Source organism: Bactrocera neohumeralis, chromosome 4, assembly GCF_024586455.1.
Source record: "Bactrocera neohumeralis isolate Rockhampton chromosome 4, APGP_CSIRO_Bneo_wtdbg2-racon-allhic-juicebox.fasta_v2, whole genome shotgun sequence".
NCBI classification, from domain to species: domain Eukaryota; kingdom Metazoa; phylum Arthropoda; class Insecta; order Diptera; family Tephritidae; genus Bactrocera; species Bactrocera neohumeralis.
In genome coordinates, this window is record NC_065921.1 from 37303941 (window position 1) to 37324505 (window position 20565).

At 36.5% G+C, this 20565-nt stretch overlaps 2 protein-coding genes across 6 annotated transcripts in view; one reads left to right on the forward strand and one right to left on the reverse strand.

Moving 5' to 3' along the window:
• LOC126755348 (putative ATP synthase subunit f, mitochondrial) overlaps positions 1-20565 on the forward strand; it is a 565888-nt gene that overhangs the window by 390805 nt on the left and 154518 nt on the right. Inside the window, exon 1 of one of the 5 annotated variants that reach the window (XM_050467850.1) lies at positions 11506-11509. The exons of the other annotated variants lie outside the window; for them this stretch is intronic. The gene's annotated coding sequence lies outside the window, so the exon portion shown is untranslated. Of the gene's footprint in view, positions 1-11505; positions 11510-20565 lie in introns of those variants that run through there. 5 annotated transcript variants of the gene reach the window in all.
• LOC126755324 (tyrosine-protein kinase receptor torso) overlaps positions 3437-20565 on the reverse strand; it is a 78870-nt gene continuing 61741 nt past the window's right edge. The window contains exons 13-16 of the mRNA XM_050467810.1: positions 19285-19404; positions 9005-9142; positions 5517-5660; positions 3437-3673 (exon numbers count right to left, since the gene is read on the reverse strand). Of these exons, the coding sequence (XP_050323767.1) occupies positions 3532-3673; positions 5517-5660; positions 9005-9142; positions 19285-19404 (544 nt within the window). The 3' untranslated portion in view covers positions 3437-3531. The remainder of the gene's footprint in view (positions 3674-5516; positions 5661-9004; positions 9143-19284; positions 19405-20565) is intronic.

Here is a 20565-nt window from a genome sequence, read left to right on the forward strand (position 1 = left end):
GCAGCGTGAGCGTGCTTCAAAATTAGCGTTTTTATAACATTTGGCATTGTAGTCAAATCAGTCAAAATAAAAATTGTTGGACATTTAAATTAAAATTCCCAATATTTATTAAGATTAAAAATTATTATGATGAGTGAACCAAGTAGAGATACTTTTTTCAATAGCCTTTTTTTGATAGATCACGCGTAAGTTTTGCTGAGCTGTCATGCGATTTTTGTTCAGTATTGTTTGGCATTTCATCATGGAAAGACTTATAACTCGAATTGGATATACTCGTTTAACATATGGAGAAACTAATTAAATCCTTTTTTTGTTATTTTTTCACATACTTATTAAAAGAACTGACGTTCGAACTTCAACGCTAAAAAAATGAACTAAACGTATTAGCTCTCAATTAGTAAATGCTTTTTTATAATTTTCAATTCTACATTAACGAAGCATTACATCACAAAAGATTTCATCACATAAATTTAAATTTCGCGTTTTCTTTCATTTTCAAATGTCTGACGAAAAGCGAAGCAAAAGTTCTATGTGAATGGGCCTTAAGAGTCTTCTGAAACGGTTCGCTTGAAACCACTGTCGCTACTCGTCAACGACTTACAAACACATACATTTGTACCCTGCAGTTAAAAGTTAGAGTTGAGTGTTATTATATATTTTATTTTTATAAGCATTTGAGCTTATACTAGATTCACAATCGCTTAATTTTTATTTATTTATTGAAGGAACTTAGTGATTATTAAATCTTAACAGAATAATCCGGAATGTTAATGTGCAGATGAGAAAACTAGTTCGGAGAGAGCTTTGATCTCCATAGCAATCAAGAGATGCATACTAGCTGGACTTTGTGGAAATAATTTTGTCGGACTTAACCGTATATATGCAACATGCTTCTTTAATCGATAATGCTATCTCGCTGACAAATAATTCAGATTCAATAATCGTTTTGGGTGATTTCAATTTACCATGTGCCTCATGGAAATCTCTTGATGATTATATTGCACCGATTTTCAATCGGTCTTACTTTCACGAATTTTTGGAAAAAATGTCCTAGTTGGGTCTGAACCAAATTCATTTAATTCGGTATGGATTTTGTGAATGCTTAGATTTAGTATACGATTAATATTCCTTCAAAGTGTTTCGTTATCCAGAGTAAAACTCTTGTTCAACCTGAGGGCTCGTATCATCCTGCTTTGGAAATAACTCCAGAAATCATAGACAATGTACTGGATAGCTTCTATACACGGTTTAACTTTGCAAAAGCTAACTTTCAAAAGTTGAACTTTCTACTGTATTTGGCCTGATTATTACGGAGATATTGAATTGAGTGTCTCGCATTTTAACAACAATATTATGAAATTATTTGAGAAGTAAAACCACAAAACTGTGGTTCTTGAAAGCTTTTAAACATTTTAAAAGAAATGGTTCACTTGTCGATTGTCCTAAATATTCTGCACTGCGTCGACACAATTCGGACCTAAGCAAAATGTTATACAATTTTATTAAAAAAGGAAAAAATAATATTGTACGTAATCCAAAACTATTTTATGATTTCGTTAACTTCCAACGCAGGATTTCCAAATGACCGTCCTCGACGAAATACAAATCTACCTTATCTTTTGACAATCATGTTTTCAGAATTTTTTAAGTCTACTACTCTACTAATTCTCCTAAAATGTTTTCCTGTCAACACGTGCTCTGTCTGAATACTTCAATCAACGCTCCAGTTATTTTTGAAGAAGACGTTTTACTTAGTTTATATAAGTTAAAACAATCTTTTAATTAGGGCCCAGATATGATACCCTCATGCTTCCTGAAAAATAGTGCCAAATACATCTTCTTGCTTTTGACAAGGATTTTTAATACCTCTCTCTCTCTTCCTTCAACATGGAAACCGTCCATCAACAGTTACAATCCCTTTGCATGAAAGTGATTCAGGTTATGCATTGTTTACTTGTACATTGAGAACTAGTATAGGGTAATGCGAAACTATCAGTTGTACCTAAGTTTTATGAATCTATCATTATAAACCATATAACTTGTCCTATGATGTTAACTTCTTCTTCTCAGCATGGATTTCGTAAAGGGAAATCTACTCTAACAAATTTGCTTGAATTTGTAAACCATGTATCATTGGGTTTTTGGATGTTATATACACTGACTTTAGCAAAGCTTTCGATAAAGTTAATCTCTCGACTCTCGTCCATAAACTTGATCTTTTGGGCTTTCAACCAAGATTTCTTCAATGGGTATCTTCTTGTCTTTATAATGGAATATAACGGGTGTTATTTGATATCTTTCAGATTCAATTAATTTTCCTTCAGGTGTTCCGCAAGGCCTGTGATCAAGATCGTGTGATTTAGCATCGCTGGACTATTTTTTGTGGGGTTATATGAAGTCGCTTATCTTCGCAGATAAGTCCGAGACGATTAACGCTGTGGAAGAGAATAATCGGTGGTTTATTTTTGGCGGCCTCAATTGCTGCAAAAAGTGGTCGAAAATTTGGTTTCTTGGCTGAAATTTATTCGAGACAGTCACGGCGGTCACCCTTATATTTATAATAGAGCTAAATTATTGGCCATAACCTTAAATTATATGCGTTTTATTACTTCTACTATCACATACGTACCGAAAACCACCCTTTATAAAGGAGACTTTATTTATTCCCTACCCGTTTAGAGTAATCCGATTAAATTTATCTACTAACCGAATCTAAACTGAACTCAATCCTGACATCTGAAGAAGCGATGAGCGCTTTGGGGATGATGACATTTTAAAGAATCAACTAGGTTGGAAGGTCCAGATTTGTGATTATTTTCTGTTCGATAGAGTCAAAATCAAACTTCGATTTCAACAAAAAAAATAAGAAAAGAGTACTTTTTAAGGAACAAAATTGATTTGAACTTGTAAGAACTTTCTGATGACAGTAGAATATTTTTTAGAAATAAAACAAGATAATGTACACTTTTGCTCTTTTCATTCGTCTTTCGCTAATGAAAGCTGCTGAGAGCTGTCGTAATGCACAGATCGTGTATCAAATAACATGCTGTGTTCTTTGTTTTGAGATTTCATTTCAGTTTTATTTCTATTCTAAGCCAAAGCTTAGTTTTGCCGAATAATTTTACTAAATTTGAAATAATTTAACTGTGGCTCATTTGACTACAGGGCATACTTGTATGTGTGGGCGTACGAGTGTACAATCATTTATTGCTGAAGAAACTTTGGTTTCTCTCCTTTCTTGATATATAGTACTATACTAAAGTGCACTTCAATTCCTTATTAATGCTAAGTTCTAGTCCTCCACGCATAGGTACAGGCATATTCACATATACATATGTATGTGTCGTACCATATGTGTGTCCGGTTCCAAGAATGTAAGAAATGTCTCTTTTATTCTTGATCGGCCACAAATACTTAACAATGTATATAAGTACGTGTATATACTGTATGAATGTATGTGTGTATGTAAATGCTTTGTATAACTTTTGTACTCCCAATTTCCAAGACTTCACTCAAGCCGACTTAGTGCGACTACAATGGCTTCAAATAGGAGTCGTCCATATTCGACGTATCCAACATTTCATCATTATCTTCATGGTGCTCTTGAACTTGTTGCTTTTTCTGTTGTTGTTGTTGTTGGTATTGACTGTCTTTAGGGGTGTACTGTTCAATGCTAAACGAAAATAATGAAAGGAGGATAAGTGGTTATACAAATTATTTATGCATGTAGATAAATGTTTAAATTGTGTATAATTATATACAGTATGAATTATGGAAGAATAATTCCGACTCGTCCATAAAACATACATGTAAATGCGTAATTTGTTTTTATATAATTATAAATTAAATAGTATTAAAAAATGTGACGTCATTTCTTTTGAATACGGCTTATGTAATGCATGCTCCCAAAGAGTACTTCCTAAGGATTAAGTTTTGACAATAGTGTCCTCAATTCATAACAATATCAGTGCAGAGAAAGCTGTTAGTCCGCTTTTACCGCTCATCGTTCCATCGATTACGGTATTTGCCGTTGCTAATGCGCAAAGGACCATAAATCTTCTATATAACCTTTCTGTCGAAATCTCGTAACGCCCACAGATCACATGTTGTCATCGTCCATGCCTCTGCATCATATAGCAGTACGGGAATAATAAGTGATTCATAAAATTTAGTTTTTGTTCATCGAGGGAGGACTTTACTCTTATTTGCCTACTTAGTTCGAAGTAGTACCTGTTGGCAAGAGTTATTCTGTGTTGGATTTCAAGATAGTCGAAATTATCTACGACTTCGAAGTTATGACTGTCAACAGTGACGTGGGAGCCAAGTCATGAGATACTCGTATTTCGTCTTGCCGTCGTTCACTGCCAGACCCATTTGCTTTGCTTCCTTGTCCAGTCTGGAGAAAGCAGAACTAACGGCGCGGGTGTTGAGGCACATAATATCGATGTCATTGGCGTACGGCAGTAGTTGTACACTCTTATAGAAGATACTACCTTCCCTATTTAGTGCTGCAGCTCGAATTATTTTCTCCAAGAGCACATTGAAGAAGTCGCACGAAAGGGTGTCGCCCTGTCTGAAATTTGGTGCTCAACGTTAATTTACACAGCCGTATTAGTTTTGCGGGGATACCAAATTCAGCATTTCGTGCTATCGAAAGCAGTTTTGAAATCGAAATCGATAAGGTGGTGTGTTTCTTTTCCAAGATTTGGCGCATGATGAATATCTGGTCGGTTGTTGATTTGCCAGGTCTAAAGCCCCACTGATAAGATCCCATCAGTTTTTTTGACGGTGGGCTTTAATCTTTCACACAATACGCTCGATAGAACCTTATATGCGATGTTGAGGAGGCTCATCCTACGGTAGTTGGCGCAGATTATGGGGTCTTCCTTTTTGTGGATGGGCAGAGCACACTTGAATTTCAATCGTCGGGCCTGCTTTCGTCAGACCATATTCTACAAAAAAGCTGTTGCATGTTCCTTTGGCATATACATAGGCCATTATTTAAATTATTTTTAACTGCAGAAAATCCTTCCTAATGTGATAACTGTATAGTATCCTGTTGTGGAGCTTAGTTATGGCGTTTTATACATATGTTTTCAATTAATTGCATTTTGTGGGCATGGTAGAGGTCCAATTACAGCTATCTGCAAAACCAACCCTCTTTGGCTGCCGTAGTGTATCAAGTTTATTCAAGATTTCTCAAATTTTTTCTCATATCCTCGCTTGCATGGACGGTCTGACAGTTGGACGGGCATACGGACACACAGACAGTCAATTTAATAATCTAACGGTTCAATACGTCTACTCATTGTTAATGTAGAAATAAATTATAAACACCTCTATATGTATGTACGTATGTCTGACAATAAACTTGGTATACATCAATTGAAATGCATGTGAGTTTTTGTTTTTTCGATATATAATTTTGCTTAACCGCTTGTATGTACATGCATTATTATATAACAAAACCAACAAATAATCGATTCATAGCTTTCTCCTATTTGATATGTACTTACCACTCCAAATTTGGCACACCCAATACAGTCTCGATTTGGCGTTCCGGCTCATCAACCATGAAATCTTCAAGAATTTTAATAATTTCACTGAAAGGAGGGCGCTCACCAGGATTTACATTCCAACAGGCATACATGAGGTTGTAGCTATTAAACGAGGTACAAGCACAGAAAAAAAGATGAAATAGTTGAAAAGAGTGCAAAAACCATGGCAGGACCTTAAAACAAAAGCACCGAAAATTTGTAAAGGAATTCATTTTGTTGGTTGTGTTAGTGAACAAATAAGGGTAACGAAGGAACTCTTGGCAAACAATATCCTGCCGGTAGCAATCTGCCCGTTTCACACAAAAGACATGCAATGTACTACTTACATGCATGTATGTATGTATTGAGGGAGATTAGGGTGTACCTTAGCGAAAGTAGTCTAAAACAAAGGTTACAGCGTTTTCTAAGAACCGTGAGCCCTTGATTTTGAAACTTAATACTAAGTACTTCATATTTCGATATTGGCTAAAGACGTCAAAGTCTCTATGAGTATGATTTTTTGCGACGAGTACATATTTTGATAACGATAAAGCGGATGGAGCTATAAAGGCGACTTCTAGAACAGCCTCATGTATGTAGCTCCAAAGCTTTACCTCTATTATGAAAGTAGTTAAAGGAAAGAGGAAAGAGCCAGTAAAAACGCCACTGGTAACAAGTGCCTGGCCTTCGATAAGCGAGAATGTTTTTGGGAGAGCTCCCTATAAAACGACACAAAAAGCTCCTTCTAGAAACAAATTAAGGCAGTTTGTGAGATTTCATGCAGACCACTGTAAGCTCCGGCGTCATTCGTTTGAGGTTAGGGTTCTGTTCCACGGATCAGTGTCGCTTCTACGACCAAAGAGGCATGATCCAGAGCACATACTCCTGAATTACCCCACAATCGTAAAAAGAAAACGTTAAAACCATTAAGCAGGGATCCTTACAACCCTCTTTGATTTAATTGCGTTCAATGAATAACGGAAGAGGGCACAATACACAATGTGTCAGAAGGCATGTCTCAATCCATCTACCAACTATTTTATTAACCTTTTTCTTTGGTAACATGACCAGGCGGCTCGATACCACAAAGATACTATAGTTAGCTCGTATATCTTAAAAAAAAGAGACCTCAACGCTTCGAAGAGTTTACGTATTTTACATATGAAGTCCTTTAATTTAAAGCTCTCTGGCAAATGGAAAAAAATTGGGTTGGGGTACTTCAGTAATCATAATAATACTAATAGAAATGGACGAACTGAAAATGGATGTACTATTTCCAGTTAGTGTTGCTCAAGAGAACATTTGTTGTCTCTTGATGTATTTAAATAAGGGGTTTTTAGACGTGTGGTTTTATTGAGACAATACTTTTTTCGGAATTGGTCGTTTTGAGAGCTTTTGTTTGCTTTACACTCAGTTTGGTTTGGCATTTCAAAACAAATTTATTAATATAATAATGATTCAGTTTGAGCGACGAATCTCGCGCAGCGTCCAATATTCGGTCTATCTAATTGTGTATCAAAATCGATATTTCGAGGAATCATGAAGAAGACGCGAATAAATCCATCCACCAGAGAGCGCAGCAATGGGAGCTGTGTTCAGCCACTTTACGAATTTGATGATACGATTTTGATGAAGCATCTGGTTTGCGGACTTACAAAATCCAGTTAGTCTAAGAATTGAAGCTTAATAGACCCAAAACGAGATGACCACTGAGCTCACTTTTAGTGAAATGGGTATTTGGACTGATGATAATCAACAAGCCATAGTTGAGACAACGTTACATCTTCAAACGGTCACGACAGTAATTTGTCCGAAATTATTTTTAAGACGTTATGGCGATCCCCTTATCTTTCTAAAAACCAACTAAATTCTTGCCTTTTATTTCTTCTTGAAATTTAGTTCTTAGTCTTACAAAATTTAATCAGGCCTTTGTGTTTACCTTAACTTCCTTAATTTTACTATCTGAAAGCCATATAAGTACACAAAATAGAAAAAAAACCTATTTAAAAATTTCGAGATTCATTCTTGTCAATGGGAATCCCCCCAAATGTGATTAGATTAGATTAGATTGACAGACGAGGATTGCACCACGACCTTAAGTGTATTGTCTAAATTAGCAAACCTCAGCAAATTGGTAAAGTCCAATATATTGCTGGGTTCTAGTGAAGAGATGTGAGTCCTATTTGGAGACATGGATGCTTTAACCTATGCAGTCAATTAGCAGGTGTTTTGGAGTTTCAGGCTCCCTGTCGCAGAACCAGAAATTTGCGGAAGAGGCTAGGCCCATGTTGTATAAGTGCTTCTTTAGCTTGCAGTGAATTTGTCCCTAGGGAGGTTGATTACATATTTAAACCTGCTGAGGTAGTAAACTTACCCTCGGTAAGGCATGTCTGTCGTAAGAGGCGACTAAAATCCATATGCACTTTGTCTTTCTTTCTGGGCTTGCCTTGAAATGTCAGCATATACTCAGCTTTAAATGGTATTATAGACTTTATATTAAATTAAATAATGAAGACATTTGTTGTTCAAGCGACAAATGTCACCAGACATGGAATTATGGGGGCTCAACTGGTCGTAGCAAAAGCTACAAGGTCTTACCAGACACTTTAACCTAGTACCACGAAGAGTAGTTAGACCTTGGAGTTTACTCCAATCTGTTCATTGGGTTTGGCCCTTTGAGGAGATTCGCAGTGGCTGTGGTTGAAACCTAAAGGCAGGCGCTTTGTATTGATCCATGTGCTTCAAAGAAAGCACCGTGAGATAAGGCCGTCGCCGACAGGTACTCACGTAAATCACAAAAATTGTTATACTTTTGTGACCGGGCATTCAAATGAGGTGCACTTGGTGCACTTACCGGTAGGCTATTCAGCCGTTCTCCTACACCAATGCACCAGCAGCGATTTGATCTCCTAGGCAGAGATTGCTTTAAGTGCCGCTTGACTATCGCTAAGTATGGTTATACGTTCGTTGCGTTGGAGGTTTGCGTGGTCCTGCGACTCGTGCACCAATTTCCTGCAACGTTTTCGAGTCGTCGGTGTTAAATGTGATTTTATACTTGAATTAGGTTGTGGATTTCTAACAGAACTGAGTTTTAACACTGAGAAATGAAATATTTTTTCGCTGATAAGGAGCAGCCTAATATATATGTATGTGTGGTATATGCATATGTATGTATATTTAGGTGAGACTATCTGATATTCAAAATAAATAAACATATATGTGTACATACGTAGTATATGTACTATAAAGTTATATACAATACGTATACAAATAGCGCATCACGTTTTAACTATGGGTAAGCGGAAAATTAAACTTCAATTTCTTCTACAAAGGAATGTATGTAAAGCTTAAAACATTTACGGACATATGCAACCATATGTGTATTGCTTATATAAAAATTCATAGATACACACATACATATATGTATATATGTATGTGTGCTTAAATAACATCGTTGATTTACTTACAATTCAGGTCCGCAATTCCTTGGCTTCTCCATGCGGTAGCCGGTTTTCAGCAGATGCAATAGCCGATGCGTCGGTATTGAGGGGTACGGTGTGCCGCCGAGTGTCACAATCTCATAGAGCAGTATGCCATACGACCAACTGTTGAATGTTTCCGTTATATTGGCGTAAAAAATATGCATAAAGGTCAGTTTTCGTTACGGCAGCGTGGTTTATTATATTTATATTGGTGACATCCAATCCGATATGAAAAAAAAATTTAAATTTATTAAATTTTCCCATTTGTCACGAATATATTGGCAAATACCAAAATACTCTTGGTGGTCAACGTTCAGGAATATGTAGTATCGGCCCGTTCATATTAATGCTAAGTACTAGGGGAATATGTGAACTAATTTCAGTTTTTTAGGGGAAAACAAAAAATTTACCCGTTTTGTTTAATAACATTAAGCTATTCCTCTCACAAACCGAAACGAATGGCTGAAGGTCAAGCAGAAGAACGAATTTTATAATATTTGCTATATAATTGTTGCGACAGGTAGGTACTATTTTTACTATAATAACTATATATATTTGTATATATAATTTAAATATATATTTTCCCGTAGTTCCTAGGTGGCACATAGGGCCTCAATAAACAAGTTATAATTAATCTTAAAGCTATGAATTTAATTGCTCTCCAAGAATAACCACTTCCCTGTGCTTCTGCTTCGACTTCCCGTCTGCAGGTGTTGGCTGGTCTGCCGCGTCTCCCGCGTCTTCGGCTTCCTAGCGGCTTCCAATCTAGCGCTGTTCTGCTAATGTCATCGTGAGGCTTTCGCAGAGTGTGGCCGATCCATTTCCATTTACGACGTCGAATTTCGATATGGATCGGTAGCTGTTTGGTTACGGTCCAGAGGTTAGCATTGCTAATAACATTAGGCCAGAATATCCGCATAATTTTTCGTTGACATCGATTAAGAAAGGATTGCAGCGATTGTAAAACAGTATTAGTTTTGCGGGGATACCAAATTCAGACATCGCGGCATAAAGGCAGCTCCTTTTCGTGCTGTCAAAGGCAGCTTCGAAATCGACGAAGTGTGGTCTGTGTCGATTCTCTTTTCACGTTTTTTTTCCAAGGTTTGGTGCATGGTGAATATCTGGTCAGTTGTTGATTTGCCAGGTCTGAAGCCACACTGATAAGGTCCAATCAGTTTGTTGACGTTGTGCTTTAATCTTTCACACAATACGCTCGATATAACCTTATATGCGATGTTGAGGAGGCTTATCCCACCATAGTTGGCGCAGATTGTGAGCTCTCCCTTTCTGTGAACTGGGCAGAGCACACTTAAATTCCAATCGTTGGACATGCTTTCATCAGACCACATTTGACAAAGAAGCTGATGCAATCTCCTTATCTGTTCTTCGCCGCCATGTTTTAATAGCTCGGCCGAAACTCCATCGGCCCCCGCTGCTTTGTTGCTCTTCAGACCGGTAATTGCTATTCGATCTTCTTCATGCTCAGGCAGTGGAACGTCTGCTCCATCGTCATCGATTGGGGAATCGGGTTCGCCTTCTCCTAGCGTTATGCATTCACTGCCATTCAGCAGGCTGGCGAAGTGTTCCCTCCATAACTTTGGTATGCTCTGGGCATCGGTTACTAGGTCACCTCCTTGGGTTCTACAAGAGTATGCTCCGGTATTGAAACCTTCTTTACTCGCCGCAGTTTTTCATAGAATTTTCGAGCATTACCCCTGTCGGCCAGCTTATCAAGCTGTTCGTACTCACGCATTTCGGCCTCTTTCAACTCCCGGTATCTATCCCATCCCGCATGTGTTGTGGTCGATCGTAACGTTGCGAGCTAGGCAGTCTGTTTTCATACCGCTGCGATACGGCACTGTTCGTCGTATCAGCTGTTCTTTTGCATTTTACGAAAACCAATGGTTTCGGTTGCAGCTGTACGTAAGGAGTTTGAAACGCCGTCCCACAGTTCCCTTATACCGAGTGCTCTCAGAGAGCAGGAGTCCAAGTCGAGTGGAAAATCGTTCGGCTATCTGTTGTGATTGCAGCTTCTTGACGTCGAACCTTCCTTGTGCTTGTTGACGTGCGTTTTTTTGCTGTACAGAAGCGGGTGTGAATCTTGGCTGGAACAAGATAGTGGTCCGAGTCGATGTTAGCGCCTCGGAGCGTACGCACATCTAAAACACTGGAGACTTGTCTTCCGTCTATCATAACATGATCGATCTGGTTGGTGGCTGTTCGATCCGGAGACAGCCAGGTGGCCTGATGTATTTTCTTGTGCTGCAATCAAGTATTACAGATAACCATATTTCGGGCCACGGCGAAGTCAACCAGCCCATTTGGGGGTGTTTCCTCGTGGGGGCTAAATTTACCGACTGTTGCGCTAAAGATACCTTCTTTGCCCACCTTGGCGTTAAAGTCGCCAAGCACGATTTTGAAGGCATATTTGGTCACATCGCGCTTCTCTTCCGTCGGGGCGTGGGCGCAAATCAGTGATATGTTGAAGAACCTCGCTTTGATGCCGATTGTGGCTAGACTTTCATTCACCGGAGTGAATGATAGTACTCGGCGACCGAGTCTCTCTTCCACCACGAATCCAACACCAAACTTGCGCTCCTTTATATGGCCACTGTAGTAAATGCCACAAGGACCTACTCGCCTTCAGTCCTTGTACCGAGTCGGGACTCCCGACCATCGCATTTCTTGGCCGGCGGTGATGTAAGCCTTTATTTCCACGAGGACATCTACCAGCTGGTCAGCGGCACCTACTAAATTAAGGGACCGGGCATTCCAGGTGCATGCTTTTAAATCATAATCCTTGTTTCGTTTGCTGTGGTTATCATCAAAAGGGGGATCTCTCATCTGAGGCAGTTGCCATCTTTTCATTGGGGTTGTTTTTTTTGTGCCGGTCCCAAACCCATTATTTATTGCGTATGTTCAAGGCAAGATGTAGAAACTATTATCGTTATATGATGTTGAGGACACGCAGGTTTCTTGCAAATCGTGCAGTGCTCGTATGTTTTACGGCAAATTGAGGTCGAGCAAACAGCGCATGTGGCTCGTTGACTTGTTTTTCTCTTTTTTGGAGCAACTCCCGTCGAGGTGTTTGGCTGTTATGCCTCTACCCAGATATTTCGGACAATATCAGCTGACAACTAATTTTTTGGTAAGCGTTTTCTACGAGTTTTCGAGAAAAAGCCTTCGCTTATATATTTTTGACGCGTTCCAATTAGGGTGGATTTCTGTCCATAAAATGTAGGCATTAGCGCCAAGACATCCATATTTTTCGAGAAAATAACTATGGACCAACGATTAGTTTGTCTGTCTCACGAATGTTTCTACTAAGAGGTCAATTGTGTCTACTCCAGATTTTGTAGAATTATAAAAATTTATTATGTCAAACTTCGAGAGGTAAAAAAGTTATATGTCGTTATATTCCGTACTTCATACCCACTTACTAGATCCAATGCTTTGCTCCGTCTGTGCAGCTGCTGAACCTTTTCCCAAATATATTTGAAAATTTAGTTCGTATATCCGCAACTACTTATGCCTTTATCCCGTGAATGGGCATCTGCCTCTAAAACGCACATCGTCTGTTATGTTTTCAAACGACAGCGTATATAGTAAATCCTCAATTGGAGCAAGTGTATCGTACACTCTCTGAGCTCTGCGATTGCCTCAGTTATGGAACCTCAGCACACGACTTACAAACATATTTCCAAAACCTTTGTAAATGACATTTTAATCCATTAAATTGTATAATACTTGTATTTCATCAATTGGTTTATATTTCTTTCCAATTGTTTTAGCGCCCTCGATGTTGGTGAACTCTAAAATAATTTTTATATTTGCGGTGTAAAGCACAGTGTAAATGATTCTTTTAAATTTGATATTCGGTAAACTGCATACACTGTAACCCCGGGGTGCCGTCGAACTATATTTTCTGTTCTGGGTCTAGTGCTATTGGTTGCAGTCGGTTCTGTCGACCTCTCAATGTCCTTCTCCTTTGAAAAGCACACGGGAATGTTATTTACGCTAGCGTCAGCAATACTTCCTTCTTGATTGCTAGCAATGTAGTCTTCAGAAGATTCGCCATCTGGCAATTCTTCCAATACAATATCACTATACTCCTCAATGTCCACGTCTTCCATTAACGACAAGTCTGCTGAATCAGATAATAGTTCATTGAAATGAAATAGAAATAGGCAACAAAACAATCAAATGCTAACCGATGATCAGCTTTATTGCATTTTACAAAACTTCTAAAATGCTTGTCTTTTTACACAAAAAGTAATTGTGGAAATGTCGAAAATAGCGCGAAACTTGCACTTGATGCTTTAAACAGCTGATGGGCACTGAATGACCTTATGTTGCCCACACATTGGTTTTGATTAAAAACAGATATTTTGCACTTTTTCGAATCGAATTCTGTCAATGCAGGAAATCCCAAAATTTTGTAACTTTTATGAAATATAAGAAAAAATAACATAAAATGATCACGATATGACCTTAAGGTAACAGAAGGGCTATTTAATAATTTCGAGCTAAGCTAATATATTACTGATAAATCAAATACATAATTGTGCCAAAATCGTTTGAGTAAACACAAGCAGAACAAGTAAGGAAGGGCTAAGTTCGGGTGTCACCGAACATTTTATACTCTCGAATAATAAGGTGGTAATCGAGATTTCATTATACGTCATTTACATATTTTTCAAATACCGTATTTTTGTAAAGTTTTATTCCGCTATCATCATTGGTTCCTAATTTATATACTCGTATTATACAGAAAAGACATCAGATGGAATTCAAAATAGCGTTATATTGGAAGAAGGCGTGGTTGTGAACCGATTTCACCCATATTTCGTACATGTCATCAGGATGTTAAGAAAATATTACATACCAAATTTCATTGAAATCGGTTGAGTAGTTCCTGAGATATGGTTTTTGGTCCATAAGTGGGCGAGGCCACGCCCATTTTCAATTTGTAAAAAAAGCCTGGGTGCAGCTTCCTTCTGCAATTTCTTCCGTAAAATTTAGTGTTTCTGACGTTTTTTGTTAGTCGGTTAACGCACTTTTAGTGATTTTCAACATAACCTTTGTATGGGAGGTGGGCGTGGTTATTATCCGATTTCTTCCATTTTTGAACTGTATATGGAAGTGCCCGAAGGAAACTATTCTGTAGAGGTTGGTTGACATAGCTATAGTAGCTTCCGAGATATGTACAAAAAACTTAGTAGAGGGCGGGGCCACGCCCACTTTTCCACAAAAATTGCGTACAAATATGCCCCTCCCTAATGCGACCCTTAGTGCCAAATTTCACTTTAATATCTTTATTTATGGCTTAGTTATGACACTTTATAGGTATTCGGTTTTCGCCATTTTGTGGGCGTGGCAGTGGGCCGATTTTGCCCATCTTCGAACTTAACCTTCTTATGGAGCCAAGGAATACGTGTACCAAGTTTCATCATGATATCTCAATTTTTACTCAAGTTACAACTTGCATGGACGGACAGACAGACATCCGGATTTCGACTCTACTCGTCACCCTGATCACTTTGGTATATATAACCCTATATCTGACTCTTTTAGTTTTAGGACTTACAAACAACTGTTATGTGAACAAAACTATAATACTCTCCTTAGCAACATTGTTGCGAGAGTATAAAAAGGTATTAAGGCCATGATGAGACCAATTAAAATTGCATTACATATCATTTATACCACACACATAAATAGTTACGTGATGAGTGTGGTCAACTTTTTCCAAATCTTTCAGTAAATCAAAATAAAATTACATAATAATGAACGAGTCGGATAATTTAAAATTTTGTTTTAATTTGTCCTTCTAAAGTTTAGTAGTCACAGTGAGGTGTAATGGAAAATTAATGGTTTGAAATTATAAACGTTAAGTCGAGTTTTGCTCATGACCTGGCAGTAAATAAGCAGTTAATTCAATGAAAAATTCGTCATACGTTCGGAATCGAAATAATTGTTGGAAAGCATGAAGGCGCATTCCACAAATGTTAAAAAACTGGGTCAAACAAAAAATTCGGTCAGTAAACACAAATTATTTATATATGGTATAAATGTAGATGTAGGCACATATGCATGTATGTAAATAAATCTGTAGTTGTAGGTCTCTTTGCCCCGTATAATCTCTGAAATGGCTAGACAGATTGTGATGAGACCTTCATAAGCAGATAGCTGATGAAGTGGAGAGTAACTTAGAGCTCTTTAAAAAAAAAATAAATAATTAAATAAAAACAAAATAGAAGAATTTTTTATACGTGAACTACAGAAATTCCACAAGTTAGTGTTCAATTACCTATTTTAAAAAGTCTAAATAACTTAAACCTAAGAAAGCTAAGTGCCCTTTTCACACATATGTGTATATGCATGTCCTCAAATTTATTTTCAATTCAACCTGTTTTCTAAATTATTTTTTTTTTTTAGGTTAAGCAAGTAAATGTAAAACTTTCAAAAATTATATTCTAATACAAAACTTTCCGCTCTACAAAAAATTAGTAATTTTTTTCATAAAAACATTTATTTAAAGTTTAATATTGGGTTTTGAAAAAGTCTTTTCATATTTTGTCATTGGATGTCATTGGTAAGCTGAGATCTTAAGCTGCATTTAACGAAAATATAAATTAAATATGGGGAAGTTGAAAAAAAGTTACAGCTGTTCAAAAATGAGTGAAAATAATGAAGAAATTCGTTATATTTTGAAATTTTTTATAGAAAAGAGAAGAATGCCACACAAGCCACCAATGAAATTTGTGAAGATTACGGAGCCGATGCTATATCAGTTCATGTATATACATATTTATTTATTTATTAGTATAAATATAAAAAAATAAGTTGAAGTTTGATTAGAAATATGAAAAACTTTTTCGCCTACCAATATTATAATTAAGACACAAGCATTCTTTGTTGCTCATACGAGGCGGTGTACTACATATATGAATGCTATACGTTTGATGCATAACTTTTAAAGAAATATAGTATTTGTCGGAAAAAAAATTACTAATCCATTTTGAAGAAAAAGTATTTATTCTTTAAAGTTGTGGGTTTATTTGCAATGGAGATAAAGAATTTATTGCAAGAGATCAAAAAATCCCACATAAAATATATGGGAAAAGTAAAATTATTTGGACACGGTTTAAATTGAAAATTAACAGCTTGTTTAGTTTGAATTCATTTTTAGAGCAAAAATTGAAACTTCGACTAACTGTAAATTCCGGCAGACAACGACATGTGTGCTTGAATATATTATTATCATAACAGCGTTGTGTTTTACTCGTATTTGCATTTTATTAAAATTATTCAAGTGGGTTAATAATTGCATACATATTTGGGCCACAATGTCTGAAATAGTACAAGTATATATGTATATATGTATGTATGTATGTGTGTATGTTTATGTATATTTCTGAATGAATGTTATGAATGAATATGTATGTTAAAGTAATAATTTGTTTGAGTGCCAAGAATAAATTGCTGGGCACATACTGTTTGTATTTTTAGCTCGCTTTACAATAAAATGAATTAATCGAAAGTAATATGCTGAGAAAGTTTAATATTTGAAATGGAGAAAATTACGAATTTGGTCATGAAAGTAAATGTATATAAATTTGCCTTCTGTTCCATTTTAACGTATCAACTTTATATCACCATCAACAATAGCTACAAATTGAGCTCTTAGTAACGCTTATTTTTATAAAATAATCTTTTGAGAGTATACAGAGAGATACATTTGATATTCCTTTTCTTTAAATATGAATGAAAAGTTTACACACTAACAGTAAATTGTCCTAAAAACAAGAAAAAACGTTAACTTCGGCTACACCGAAGCTAATATACCCTTCACAGGTGTATTTCTTTTAGTAACTACATATGTGTCGGGGTGTATAGAAGCTATATGCTACAGTAATCCGATCTGAACAATTTTTTGGGGATTATGTTATTACCTTAAGCAGTAATCCATGTCAATTGCGAAAATTTTCCATACAAGCCCTTGATTCCGATTCTTCGGTTTGTATGGCAGCTATATGCTATAGAGCCGATCTGAACAATTTCTTCGGATATTACATAATTATCTTAGGAAATAATCTCTGCCAACTTTTGTGAAGATACATTGTTAAATGTGAAAATTTTCCATACAAGAACTTAATATTTCAACATTCATTAAATGAAAGAGTGAAAGGATTACAATAATGTTGGTATCTAATTAACTTGTATTGTATAGTATGTTAGTTCGCAGCTTTGCTTAGTCTCGTTACTAGATTTTATTTCATATGCGAGATTTGGGTATTGAAATCAACTTTGTTAACTCAAATGAGATATATATATGTGATATAAAATTAACCGATAAGCCAAATGTAATCTATTGGGTATATAAGGAAAGAGGCTACCTGTGAAAGGAAGTTCTCCAATAAAGCCTTTGAGTTATAGCACTTTTACTGATTTTCAATATAACCGTTATATGAAAAGTGGGCGGTGTTATAATCCGATTTCACGCTGTCGGAGGGGATACTAGAAAGATTTGTTCTGAGCAATTTTGGTTGATTTAGCTGAAGTGGCTTGGGAGATATGTTCTTTAAACCTATTAGAGGCGAGAATAGCCACGTTTTCAAAACATTTAAAACCATAGATGCCGCTTCCTAATGTGATTCGTTGTACAAAAACTTTGTATCTTCAAGGGATGCTTATAACTCTTCGATTAATATCGTTTTGCGGGCTTGGCAATTGCTCGATTCCACTCATATGGTATACTATCCTCTTTTCACTGAAGTTAGTAAACTTTTACTATATTCAAATTTTTCCAGCTTGTCTCGTCAATCTGATCACCCACATATACTATATAACGGATCATCCAAGTAGAGGTACTTATTTCAATAGCCTTTTTTGACAGATCACGCGTGAGTCATGCAAAGCTATTCTGTTATTTTTGTTCAGTATTGCTTGGCATTTCATCATTGAAATACTTAATACTGATTAAGATTCGACCGAATAGACCATGTTTACGCAGTGAAGAAAATATAGCAAGCGCGTCGCATTCGCTCTATGGACTCTTGAAAAGTTCCAAGAAAATTCGACGTTTTCAAGTCATATTTTGTTCAGCGAATAGGCCCATTTCTGGCTCAATATGTATGTAAATAAGCAAAATTGCCGCATTTTGAAGGGCGTCGAGATTTCTTAACACGGTTTGGTATTGAAAGAATCAGTACAAAATACATGCCGTCAATGTGCAAGAAATTCGGTCTGTGGAGTCTTGAGTACAATTTCAGGGTAAATGAACTTTGAGCAATTTTTATACCCTGAACAGGGTATATTAAGTTTGTCACGAAGTTTGTAACACCCAAAAGGAAGCGTCGGAGACCCTATAAAGTATATATATAATTGAACAGTATGTCGAGCTGAGTCGATTTAGCCATGTCCGTCTGTCCGTCTGTCTGTCTGTTTGTATATATACGAACTAGTCCCTCAGTTTTTAAGATATCGTTTTGAAATTTTGTAAACGGCATTTTCTCTTCAAGAAGCTGCTCATTTGTCGGAACGGCCGATTTCGGACCACTATAACATATAGCTGCCATACAAACTGAACGATCGGAATCAAATGCTTGTATGGAAAACTTTCACATTTGACAAGATATATTCACGAAATTTGGTATATATTATTTTCTAAAGCAACTATGTAATCTCCGAAGAAATTGATAAGATCGGTTGACTATAGCATATAGCTTCCATACAAACTGAACACATAGTTAGTAAAACAAATGCACCTGTGAAGGGTATTTAGCTTCGGTGCAACCGAAGTTAACGTTTTTTCTTGTTTTTTTTTTGCTTGCTTATTCTTCTATAAGGAAAATTAAACTGCGGAAAATTATTTACGCAAATATTTCAACAATATCCACACTCGAATAAATTTCACGTGCGCATGGTTGTGTAGCAACAACTCGAGGTAAACACATGTCACTGAAGAGTTTTGTAACGAAATTGTAACCAGCAGCTTTTTATTTAGAATTTTCAAGCAATTAATACGGTTTCATTTTGCATGTTGGACAGAATGAGCAGCAATTGGACGAATGGTAATGAATATATATGAAAGTTCAAATAAAATAGCTGCACATTTGTAACACTTGACCTTAATATAGATTTATATGTATGTATTAATGCATTGGGTTTCGTGTGCACTCGTATGTGTTAATCTAAAAAAGTTGTATGGCTTTCTTATAGGAGGACTTTAGTTACGAATTACAAATATTTCTTTTACTTACACATCGCTCTGCGTCGTGTACACCTGGTGAGTCATTGATTCCAAGGCCAGCCATTTGATGGGCAATTTCCCATTTCCGGTTTTCTTATAAACGTTCTCCTGGTAAATGTCACGGCTCAGGCTATGTTGTTGTTTATAATTATGTCGGTAAGCAGTAATGATCAAAGGCGCAACATCAATGCCATCCAAAAACGAGATAAAAACGTTGGTAAAAATAATTATACTTAATAATAGAGCGAATGTGAGTACAAAGATAATGAATTGCGTTAAACTTGTCGTGCCGTACGCAAGTAAAACGAATAAAGATTCGATTCAAGTGAAGTTTCTCATTGACATAGAGAGAGGGAGAGCGAGAGAGATAGTAATACGTTAAGGATGAGGAAGCGGGAGCTAAAGCTGACACCAGCAACGGTATTTAAATTGCGTATCCAGTAGGCCAGAAAGTTTGTGACGAGAAACTTAATATTATTATCGAAACTTCCAAATGAACGGTGCAGAGTTTTTCACTTTGGCGTCAAAGCTTAATATTATAACAAAGTAAATGCGACATGTTCTTTCTAATTACAATTAAAGCTCAAGAGTGAATGTCATTTTCACGGTTCTTTGCGGATACTTACATAGTTGTGCTATATAATAATATATTTAGCTTTGCTAAATATAAAGCGATTTTAAAGTTTTCAGCGTTTTCTCATTGCTAATATCATATAATAGAATAGGATGTACTAGATTTGAATCAGTTTAAAGCATGAATCGAGAATCAGGTACTGTTTCCTCATATACAACTTCAACGATTTCAAGCAAAAGTTAATCTTTTGTGAATCTTTTTTTAAACATGTGGTTTTCATGTGGAAATAAAACGATATAATTTAATTTTATGGCCAAGAATTTAAGTTTAATATAAAGATAAGATTTTTTCATTATTTTTTTAAATTATTTCAGGCAAGTGACTGCCGCGACTGACTGTTATAAATTTCAGCGGAGATGCCCAATTTCTAATCACTTGTAGCAGCAATTGGAATCATTGGCAGCAATAGCGCAGAATATTTTCTTCCAAGTCATCAATCGTTTCGATCTTATCTGCATAGACGAGCGACTTCACACAACCCCACAAAAAAATAGGCCAATTGTGTAAAATCGCACGATCTTAGAACCCACGCCACAAGCCCACCACCCGAGAGAATGCGCTCATCAAAAGATTCCTATAATAAATTGATTGTTTCGTTGACTTGTATGGCAAGAAGCGCTTTTTTGTTGGAACCAAAGGTCGTCCACATCAATATTC